This window comes from Eriocheir sinensis, chromosome 40 (assembly GCF_024679095.1).
Source record: "Eriocheir sinensis breed Jianghai 21 chromosome 40, ASM2467909v1, whole genome shotgun sequence".
NCBI lineage: Eukaryota > Metazoa > Arthropoda > Malacostraca > Decapoda > Varunidae > Eriocheir > Eriocheir sinensis.
The window spans coordinates 5,713,384-5,724,841 of NC_066548.1; the positions used below are offsets into that span (position 1 = coordinate 5,713,384).

The 11,458-nt window shown below is 44.4% G+C and overlaps 1 protein-coding gene across 4 annotated transcripts in view; it reads left to right on the plus strand.

Moving 5' to 3' along the window:
- The window catches only part of LOC127009261 (uncharacterized), a 39,385-nt gene extending 29,753 nt beyond the window's left edge, over positions 1–9,632 (plus strand). For 3 of the 4 annotated variants that reach the window (XR_007761747.1, XR_007761748.1, XR_007761749.1), the window contains exons 2-5: positions 2,477–2,872; positions 2,979–3,291; positions 3,408–5,920; positions 6,254–9,632. Coding sequence is in view for 1 of the 4 variants with exons in the window: in XM_050882149.1 (XP_050738106.1) it covers positions 2,477–2,872; positions 2,979–3,291; positions 3,408–3,764; positions 6,254–6,267 (1,080 nt within the window). In the remaining 3 variants the exon portion in view is untranslated. The remainder of the gene's footprint in view (positions 1–2,476; positions 2,873–2,978; positions 3,292–3,407; positions 5,921–6,253) is intronic. The other variant, XM_050882149.1, reaches the window with a different exon arrangement.
- Positions 9,633–11,458: the final 1,826 nt, after the last annotated feature.

The following is an 11,458-nucleotide window of genomic DNA, read 5'->3' on the forward strand; positions in this document are numbered from 1 at the left end:
GAGCAATGATGATGATGATAGTGGCGATGGTGGTGATGATGTCCATGCTGTTATTCCTCTCTGTCTGTCTATCTATCTATCTCGTTATCTACCTCGTGCGTACAAGCTTTGGCAACAGGAGTGGCTTGTAGTGATGAAGGCGAGAGGAAGGGAAGAGATTAACCGCCACAGAAAGAATCAAACCCAAGACTTAACCATTAGCCGAGATCATCAACCCTGCTATGCGCGCTGCCCTGTTCCTCAATGAAAGCACTATGACCCGAATGCAATATACTCTACTATACACTTAACGTTACTTTTTAATGTTCGTATACAACTGTCCAACATTTCGGAAGTCACGGCCTCTCTCTACCGTAGGTTATCGATGCCCCACCGCCGCCGCAGAGCCCTCTTGAAACAGCTATATAGGCGGAAGGAGCGAAACCAGCACCACGCGGGGAGAAAGCCAGTCAGGAAGGAGTGAAGCGAGTCAGTCAGTCAGTCAGCTGGGGTTCGGTTGTAAGCGATTGGAAGGGTCATGACGCGGAGTTCTGTTAATGGTTTCTCAGTCAGCTGGGGTTCGGTTGTAAGCGATTGGAAGGGTCATGACGCGGAGTTCTGTTAATGGTTTCTCAGTCAGCTGGGGTTCGGTTGTAAGCGATTGGAAGGATTATGACGCGGAGTTCTGTTAATGGTTTCTCAGTCAGCTGGGGTTCGGTTGTAAGCGATTGGAAGGGTCATGACACGGAGTTCTGTTAATGGCTCTCTCTCCATTACGAGTTCATTGGTCAACACCCTCACATGGTCGTATAGAGCGTTTACCGGCGACCCGAGGGGGATGCGCAGTAGTGAAGCATAGAACAGGCGATGCAGAAGAGCCTCAAGCAATGCCGGAGGACCAGATACTAAGCCCGTAAACAAGTCAACATATCCCTTACCGCCGGCACACCACCAGCCCCTTCCAGCACACGTAAGAACAGCGAAAGTCCAAGGCGAAATCGTAAGGCTTTTGTGCAACATTTGGCGGTGATTTAATAGCAAAAAAGAGCCCACCGAACCCTCCAGGTAGATAATTACCATTAAAAATGCCGCCCCACAGCTGAGAGAGAAATGTCTTATAAAAGGAGAAAGCTCGTCTGATTATGGTGGCGACGGACGGTGGTGGTGATGGTGGAGGAGACGAGGCGCCATCTGGAGTTAAAAGGGCGCCGTTTTAGGAGTGACGAAGGAAAAAAAGAATGTCGGAGAGGTTTTATTTGACGCATCTACGGGAGATCGTCGCGGTAGCCTGCACACCGTTAATGAGAAGAGCAGGTTAGCGCCACCCACACGTCCCTGCTGCCTTATCTTCCTCCCATCCTGCACTTCCCTTCCTCACGTAGCCATACACTTCCCTTGAACTTCTACCTGTCTCGAACACGTCCTCGCTTCCTCTACTTCCCTTCCTCATGCTGGAGTACGTTTCACCACGCGTAGCTTCACACTTCCTTCCACATTCTGCCCCTCTCGAAATTACAAGAGTTTACAGTTGTGTCAGAGAGAGAGAGAGAGTAAATGATGGTAATGGTGATGGAAATAAGAATGTGTCCGTATAGAGAGAGCAATGATGATGGTAGTAGCGATGGTGGTGATGATGTCCCTCCTGTTACTCCTCTCTGTCTATCTATCTATCTATCTCGTTATCTAGAAAGAGAGAGAGAGAGAGAGAGAGAGAGAGAGAGAGAGAGAGAGAGAGAGAGAGAGAGAGAGAGAGAGAGAGAGAGAGAGAGAGAGAGAGAGAGAGAGAGAGAGAGAGAGAGAGAGAGAGAGAGAGAGAGAGAGAGAGAGAGAGAGAGAGAGAGATGTGGACGTGGTTTCTTTAGACAACTGGGTTTCGGTAAGTACGATTCCGTTGCGCAAACCCAGGCAAGAAAAAAAGAGAAAGAGACGCCCGAGCCTACATTCCGGGGGAGACTAGAAAGTGATGGGTGATGGCCTCTGCATACCCGATGAGTAGAAGGTGCTGGGGGGGCGGGGGGAGCGGCGGCGGCGGCGGTGGAGGGGAACAGCGAAAGGGGGATGAGGGAGATGGGTGTAGCAAGCAGATGGTGATGGTGGTGGTGGTGAGGAAGAAAAGTTAGCGAATATCAGAAGAAAACAGATTACTCGTAGTTCCTCGCATTTACTGAGCTACCAACTCGCTAAACAAGCCAACTATCACCTCATTCACCACCTGGTCAGTGCATAACACTTTCGAAAGGCGCCCGTAGCATACCATCGGAGAAGTTGGCGAATATCAGAATAAAATAGTTTACTCGTGATTACTCTTATGTACTGAGGTTTTCCCATTCACAACGCGTTAAAAACCACCTCCATCTCCACCTACTCGATGCAAGCACTTCTGAAAGGCGCCTGTAGTGTCATTGTTGTTCTAGTTTAGTTCCTTCTTCATTTAGTTGCATGCCCTCGTCCACGCCACACGCACGCTGACTGACCATGGATGTTCCTCTCCCCACAGATGTATCTCATGCTTCTCGTGGCCGTGAGTGGCCTGGCACTGGCGGACCATTCTGCTGGCGGTGGACACGAGCATGGTGGACACGGAGGAGGACATGGGGGCGGAGGACACGGGGGCGGATTCTCAGGAGGCCATGGCGGAGGCATTTCATCCTCCTACGGCGCTCCTCCTCCTACTTCCTACGGCCCTCCACCCAAGGCTCCCCTACCCTCCTATGGACCACCGCCCAAAGCACCCTCTCCTTCCTACGGTCCACCGCCCACCTCCTACGGCCCACCACCCGCATCCTACGGCCCACCGCCCGCTTCCTACGGTCCACCCCCAATGACCTACGGGCCTCCGCCGCAGCTGTATTACTACGTGTCCAAACCTAACCAAGGAGGAGGCAAGGGCAAGGTGGGTCTTCTTTTTTGCCTTACATCTCATTCAAAAAGAAAAGCATAATGGTTATACAATAAGGAGTCTAGGAACGTGATTTAACCTGTACCTCCCCATTTTTCAGGGCAAGGGCGGCTTCAGCATGAGCACGCTCTTCAAGGCTGGTGACAACGCCATCAAGGGCATGAAGGGTGCCATCTCGAAGGCTGGAGACTACGCTATGCAGGGTATGAAGGACACATTCAACAAGGCTGGCCAGTATGCTATCAAGGGTATGCAGGACATGTACGATGTTGGAGACTACGCCTTCAAGGGCATGAAGGCTGGCTTCGACAAGATGAATGGAGCTATCAAGGGCGGCTTTGAAGAAATCGGCAGCAAATTCAAGGGCTTATCAAAGGGCAAGGGCGGCGACGACGACCAGGACTATTACTATGGTACGTTGACGACCGACTCGACTTAAGGGATTGCTATTTGTTTCGTCTACCTAACCGAAATCACACACCTGGTAACCTTCTCCTTTTTACTTAATTTCTTTTTTTCTTTTTTCCAGTTTACGTCCCTGCTCCAGCGCCAAGCTACGGACCTCCTCCTGCCACGTACGGCCCTCCCCCTGTCAGCTACGGACCACCCCCTACTAACTACGGGCCTCCACCCACCAGCTATGGCCCTCCTCCAACTAGCTATGGTCCCCCTCCCAAGGGTCACGGTGGTGGCCTCGGCGGTGGTCACGGCGGTGGTCACGGCGGTGGTCTCGGCGGTGGTCTCGGCGGTGGTCACGGCGGTGGCCTCGGCGGTGGTCTCGGCGGTGGCGTGTACGGTGCCCCGAAGCCTGATGACATTGTTATCTCCGGCGGATACGGCGCCCCACCTCCACCCTCTTCAAGCTACGGTGCTCCCCCTTCCAAAGGTGCGACCTATGGTCCTAAGGGCAGCGGCAGCTTCTTAGGTCACCACTCTAAATCTCGGCCCCATGGCAGTCGCCCCATTCCCGTACCCGCGTCGGTACCGTTGGTGCCCAACAACCTCGTTATTCCCCGACCCCCTTCCGAGACCTACGACGCCCCCTGGCCCTTGCCGAGCGGCCGCAGGCCAGGGGGCAGCGGTGTGTATGTCCCCACATCCACTCCCGGCTTGTTCTCTTCCCCATTCCCTACGACTACCCACTATCCCTCGACTGTCCGACCTTTGACACACTCCCCTGACCACCACGGCAAGCCGTGCATCCATCACCATGGAGGTTCCGGCCTAAGCCCAACACCCCTCCCCATAACTCCGCTTGGCTCTACGCTTCAGCCCCCCCCAGAATATCCTCCATATCCCCCTACCTCAACAATTACTAACTCCTTCGGGAGCGTGCCTAAATTCAATGACACATATTATTCTTCCTTCGGAACACCCTCACGTCCCCCTCTCCCCTACAAGCCCTTCGCGACAGTCACTAATCCCCCTCTGACTTACCCCTCCGACCCGTGCTCTCTTCCTCCAGCTTTTACTAGAACTAACGACGGCTCGCCTTGTCTTCAGCCTTTCCCTGGATCAGTTTCCTCTTTTCCTGGTAACCCAAAGCATTCCACAATATCAGACGATGACTTCATCAGTATTCTTACTAACGACTTGAATGGTGGTCAGCATGATGGCAGTAGGAGTCTGGAGCATGCTGGGGGATACAGAGACAGTAGACAAAGCTATCCTCCGGGAGGGGCCTCCTTTGGGCAGGTGATATTGAAAGGACCAACACCTGACAGCAAGGAGGTCAACACACCAGCCACAATTTTTGAAAACGGCTGGAGGTACAGTAATTTTTCACTTCTTTTCCCGGCTACCCCTAAAACCCCAACTAGTCAGAGAAGTGGAATAAACTTTCCACAGAAAGATTTCCCAACTTCTACCCCTCGACCCTTCATAACCACAACACGAGAAGGCACGGTTGTTCCCCAAGGCGTGTTACATACCTCCCCCAGACCCCTCATAACCACATTAAAGGATGGTAGGATTGTTCCCTTCACCCCGAGAGTTACTCCAACAACTTTTAGACCCCCAACATCTCGGCAAGGTAGATTTGATGTGTTTCACGAGCAGGTCACACCATCCCGGGAACCCTTGACCGAGCCCTCCGTGTTGAGCCTTAATCCAGCTTTTCCAGGGGGGTCAGACACTGTGAGCCACCACGGCCCCAACGTTCTGTGGAGCCTCCAGAATTTCAAACGCCACGCCTCTCAGCATCCTCCTGCTTTTAACCTTACTCAATATCTTAATTCTTCTTCTGCCCTTACTCAACAAAACAAGGATGGCTCCACCACAGCTCAACTCCCTTTGCCGACAGTGGTTAAGTTTCCTCTTCAGGGTGTCAAATCCCATAGCGAACGCAGTACTAACATAATCTCTAACCACTCCATTCAGCCTCCAAGGACTCTGAGACCTCTGACAGAGACCACGACTGACGCTCCACAGACTGACGCCCCCTCAGCCTCCTCCTCGGAAGAGACTCAACGTGAGGATCGGCACCGAGGGCTCCCGTCACCCTCCCGCGTCCCCAGCAGACCACGTCCCCAAGCGGCATCCTAGAGCTCCTCCCCGCACACTGCTCCTAAATCCTACTTTACCCAACCATGCCTTTTGACCTAGAATCCAAATATGCCCACTCTTAATATCCTTTACCTACACCCAAAACGACAAGCTATGCCAACATCCTCTATCCTGTCTTCACCCTGATCCAACATCATTTACTGTACCACATCAACTTCATGCCCCGCACCGCGTAAGGCCAAACGATGGAAAACCTTGAAACTTCGATGGACCACTTCTAACAATAACTAATTACTATGTACATTTGTGATAATATTTGCATTACACTTAGGATAATTAGTCATTTTCATAATATAAGTAGATTACATGTATCCAAACCCATAATATTCCACTCATCTTTATACACATGGGAGAGTCGTTACATATTAGTGTTATAAAGGTAACTTCACACAAGCATACACTGACTGGCCCTACTGCCGGCACACCGCTGCCCTCTAGCGGCGACCTGTGGCGTCAGCAGCCTCGCTTCGAGGTGAGGTAATGACATTTTCACCCCATTTTCACTACCACAACCACCACCACCACAACAACAACAACCAGAACAACCACAATGCATCTAGTCAGCCTCCCCGTACAGCACCGCCTGCACCTCCCGGAAACTAGTAAACTAGTCGTTAGTCTAGTCAGTAGCCATTAGTCGTTAGATGATAGCCTATAGTATTTAGTGAACTGCATTTTACGTAGGGATAGTACGTAGCATATGTGCTAGAAGTGTACAATATATTGGCATTATCTAAAATATGTTGGTATCATTATAAACAAATGAACTTCTCTGAGGCATTGTCTAACACACTGATTCTGATTTTTCAGGACACGGGCACTAAGGCAGAGGAGGAGAAGGAGGAGGAGGTTTCACTAGTACGAAGAAGAGTACAAGTGGATCAAACTTACGTCATTGCCTGAACGGTGCTCAAGGTGAACCCTGTCCGGCTGCCACCAAGCTCTGGTATCACGTGCCAGTGACGCCACGACGCCACGAGACTCCAGCGAGCAAGTGTTGCCAATGGAAACATCTTCCGATGAAAAAAGAAAACTTAAGACTTCACATCATCAAAGAAAAGGCAAATCTTAGCCCATAAATACAGAGACTATAAAACTGTGATTTCATCTATGGCAATTTTTTCGTGTTATATAAGACGAAAATTATTCCTCAGGTCTAGTGCTAAACTCAATAGTAAAACAACCCACACGGGGTCTGAATTCTAACTTACATCTTGAACATCATCCAAGAGAAGAAATATTACTTTCGATTGACCAAAATGAGCAAGATGTAACTGCTGCTTCACTTGCTGCTTCAAGTTTATTTGTTTCTGTTGAAAGTTGGTTGGCTCGGCGTCCGTCCCTGACACCTGATACAATAATGTTAACTTAATTATCTGGTCAACCGTTCTGGTCATTAGGGCCACATCGGTTGACGTGTAAATATACTATGTAACTGTTGAATGTCACTAATGCTTCCCTTCTATGGCTCTAATGAGACGCTGAAGACGCTAAAATAGGCCGACAATAAGTGAACTGGGCAGCCATCGTCGCAGTTTACAAGTTCTCTTAACTTGGCATTGTTTTAGTAAATAGTAATTGAACCAGTATTACATTTAAGAAAGATTGTTTCGGGATGCGTCTTTGCACCGCTCTGAACTTGGACGAGTTTACAAAAAAGGTGCGAGTCTCATCACAGCTCATTTTCCTACAAACAGACAGTCCGACATTCACCGTCACTGCTCGCCCGCTGCGGTCTGCTGTCATTCACTTTTTACTCTCTGTAGATGCATGTAAATATACTGGGATGTTTCGTTGTTACTCCGTTCCAACAGCCACAGCTAAGGACCAGTCGGCGGCAGAGAGACAATCAAATAAGTGAAAGCCTGCCCATGCAGCCTCTGCGTAGACGAGGGGAAAAGTTAATTAATTAGTAATAGAGGCCTCCTTAGATTTTTCTGGTGGCCTCCACGCCGCTACCTCGCCCGTAGTTCTGGCTGTTGAAGTACCGACGACTTCGAGTAAAACAGGCATTTATTCATAACTTCTTCCTGCTACTTCTTTTGAGCAACAGTCACGTTTTTACTTCCCGTGTGGATTTTTTTCTAGTATGTTGTAGACCTCTTAGTCTAGAAGTGTATTCTTCAAGGTGTTTTCTCTCGCCCTAGTACTGGTCAAGGTGCTGACGTCTTACTCAGCCCATGTTAAGGCTTCACTTAACTTCAGTGTCTTGACATCCTGGTCTCTAGATGAACATTGTCTCGAGAGCTTCAGATAGAGAAGAAAGACTGAGTGTTTGTTTAGACGGGTGAGACAAAATTTGGAAGGAGGGAAATTGTTGGAATTAGCTTGTAAGATACTTTTAGCCAAAATAATATGTCACTGCTCCATTCTCCCTAAGCTCATGTAATTTTGTTTTAAGCACAGTTTCCAGAGCTAACAAATTGACACCCCTATCTATTTTTTGTTGTAGGCTAACAATTTTCGCCCTGACATATAATTCAAAACTTATTCAATACCAAAGATGTTACCAGAATTTTATTATTGTTGTTGAGCATGTCGTGCCAAGCTGAGAACCTGCTAAATATTGCTAATACGAACACCCACCCACCCACCTACACACACACACACACACACACACACACACACACACAAGAATATAAGTGACATAAGTATCGCCTCAACCAACCATCATTCTTGCTTCATGTAAATAAGAAACGTAACAAACAATATTCAGTAGAGTTTCTTCTTAGTTATTTTTCTGTATACATAAAATATCAAATGGCACTTTTGTAGCGGCGTGAGAAGCATTCATAGTGTAAAGGCTTGTTAAGTTTGTCTTTTGTTTCTTCCAAATTACAAATTTCATTCTTAATCCATGTGCATCTTTGACAGGTTACAAAAGCATGTCTTCGTCCTTTTCCTCGGCCGCCGCCCTGCACACTCGTCCCTTGACTCACGCTTGAGATCAATGCACAATGTAAAGATTCCAGACAAAAATATATAAAGATAAATAATCAAGCAAACAAGTGATCAAATAAAAAATAAAGCGTTTATAAGTTTAAAACACTAGATGGATGTTTATTTTTTTATCCGAGACGAGGAGTGTGACGCTTGTCTTCAACAGTAAAGGCATACATTCATGCCATCGTGTTGCACTGATCAAAGATCATACATTAATTCGGACTGTGACCCTTGTCGGCACTACACAGAGGTGATGCTGTCCATCTCAGGAAGGTGAGCAGACCTTCTGCATGTCACGTGGAGGGTCAAACCCTTGTCCTTACGTAAAGAACAGACATGCTGAGGAGGCGGCTGTTCCTAGGTGACATAAATAAAACATCAATTACTCATAAAAAAATAATAAACTCGTTTAACCCTCTCTTTGGGTCCAGTGTTCTCAGGCACAGATTAATATGATTTTGGCATATAATGGAATATTGTGCCACAGCTTGAGAAGACGCTAAAAATGTGTTGGTCATGAAGACAGTCATGTGCGAGTGAGGGCGCGGTGAAGAGTGGCCGCGGCGGGGTGGGCGTCGCCTGTGTTGCGTGCGGGGTATCATGTGGCCTACTCTTCCCTAAATGAGAACATTTATGTCTCTGAATAGCTGTTTTAAGACGTCATCCTGCACGTAACCAAACATGGTCTTTATTCTTTCCATAGTGCATAATTATGGCGTTTCAATGTGTATATAACTACTCAAACTTCACTCACTATCTGTCCTTAGTTATATATTATTTTTCATGCAAGATGCTCCATTTCACTTTTCACTGTATATCTACTTTTTTAGTGTATGTATCACCTACCTGTACTATAGTCTGAATAATATGTAATAGATTATTACGAATGATGACTTACATTCGTCCATAAGAGACCCGGGCTGATACAGAAGCAATGAGTGTAATTTTCATCATAGCTCTTGTAAATGTAATAGTATTCTGCTATCTAAACTATATGCTTCAAGGAATATGAAAATATGTAAAACTCTGATGCCAAGTTTTCCACAAATACAAAAACGTTTTGAGTAATAAGTAGATAAAACATGATTCAACGTGTGACCAAGATCAGCACAAGGATCAGTCTAGCTCTCTTCAGATTAATGTAACGAAAAAAGGCGGGTAGGTGGGGGCCTCGGTCGCGGCTCGCCTCAGCAGCGCCGCGGCTCTGGACCTCACCTGCTCTAAAATATAAAGAAAAACAAAACAATGACTTATTTCCTATTTATCCTTCCATGATTTTCATCCTGTGTAACAAACAATCATCATATATTGCAATGATCCGAAAACAAGCTATTAAATCTCAGTTACAGCACAAAGCATTAACATAAATTCATGTTCATTGATTCGCTGAATAGTAAATGTGAATGGAAAATTGGAGATCATTTTATATTTGTTTATAAATTTACTTGAAAAAAACATGGTTTGAACATGACACACATAGGCCAGCAGACCATATCCAGCACAATATGACATGCATTTCTGAAGCAAAAATTAGAAATATGGTTTGCGAGATAGAGTGCAAAACCTTTTTAAATAATAAACTATAATGTGTCAAAGCTAAGCTCAATAACAAAGTCATAATAATTATATACATAGCAGCAAGCAGTGACAGGACAACGTATTAGGAGGCTGGTGAAGTGCAATAATTACCATGATAATACTTATTATTTGTTTTTAAAATCTAACAGAGAAGAATCTGAAAATTTTCTTTCTTTCTTTTAGTATTTTCTTGTAGATTTCGGAAAAAAAAACCTTATCTACAGCCAAGGCAGTACAGATGAACAAGCCTATATAAAAGAAAATTTGATTAGTAAATGCCACCCAAATAGCAGAGAAAAGAAAAAAATTCAAAACTATAATTTTCTCAAACTCATCATTGATTCCCGCAATGTTTATAAAAGAATGTCAAACATTTTATATGAGGAAATGTTTTATTATAACAAATTATGCAAGTGTAACACAACACTTCCCCAACCACAGACAGTAAAATTTAAAAAATCTGAATGAAGTTGTGGGATGTTATAGCTGTCATAAATATTATTGATGATGAAACTTCTTGTAACATGTATAAGCTCATTTAAAAAGAAAACTCAAAAAAACCTACGTATATTAGTAATTATGAAATATTCATAAAGTATTTTTAGCCAAATCAAATATTGAAAAACCTATATATAACAGTTGTAATTAAGTTCATATAGCTTTTGAACTGATAATGTCAGCTTGTGAAATGCTTTAATTTGTACATTTTGCAAGCTTAACATGATTATATATAAATGAGTAGAGGGAGGAGTTATGAATGAATTACAATGTATATAATATCAGCGGATAATTCCCATAATCAATTCCAGCAACTTAAAAACTGCATTTTTTTCATGTCATAAATTATATACGCTGGCCAAGACAATGGGCACACTTATTTGTCTTGCAACCACGAAAGCATTACATTCATTTGCACATCACCTTAAATCTTATTATTACTATTATTATTATATTATTATTAATAATTATTGTAATTTTATGATGGCATACTGTGCCAGGTTAGGCAGTGTAAAAGGCAACACACTTATCCAACAAACAAGAACTCCTGACTCCTATTCCTTGGCAAGAAAATACATTGACACTCAGCAACCAGAAAATAACTATGTATGTAAATATATATATATATATATATATATATATATATATATATATATATATTTATATATGTATGTATATATATATATATATATATATATATATATATATATATATATATATATATATATATATATATATATATATATATATATATATATATATATATATATATATATATATATATATATATATATATATATATATATATATATATATATATATATATATATATATATATATATATATATATATATATATATATATATATATATATATATATATATATATATATATATATGAGTGGTATGTGGTCCCTGCATTCACCGCGTGATGGACGACGCGGGTTTGAATCCGCCGCTACCACCTGGGATTTCTCAGGCACCGCCGAGTGGCTTA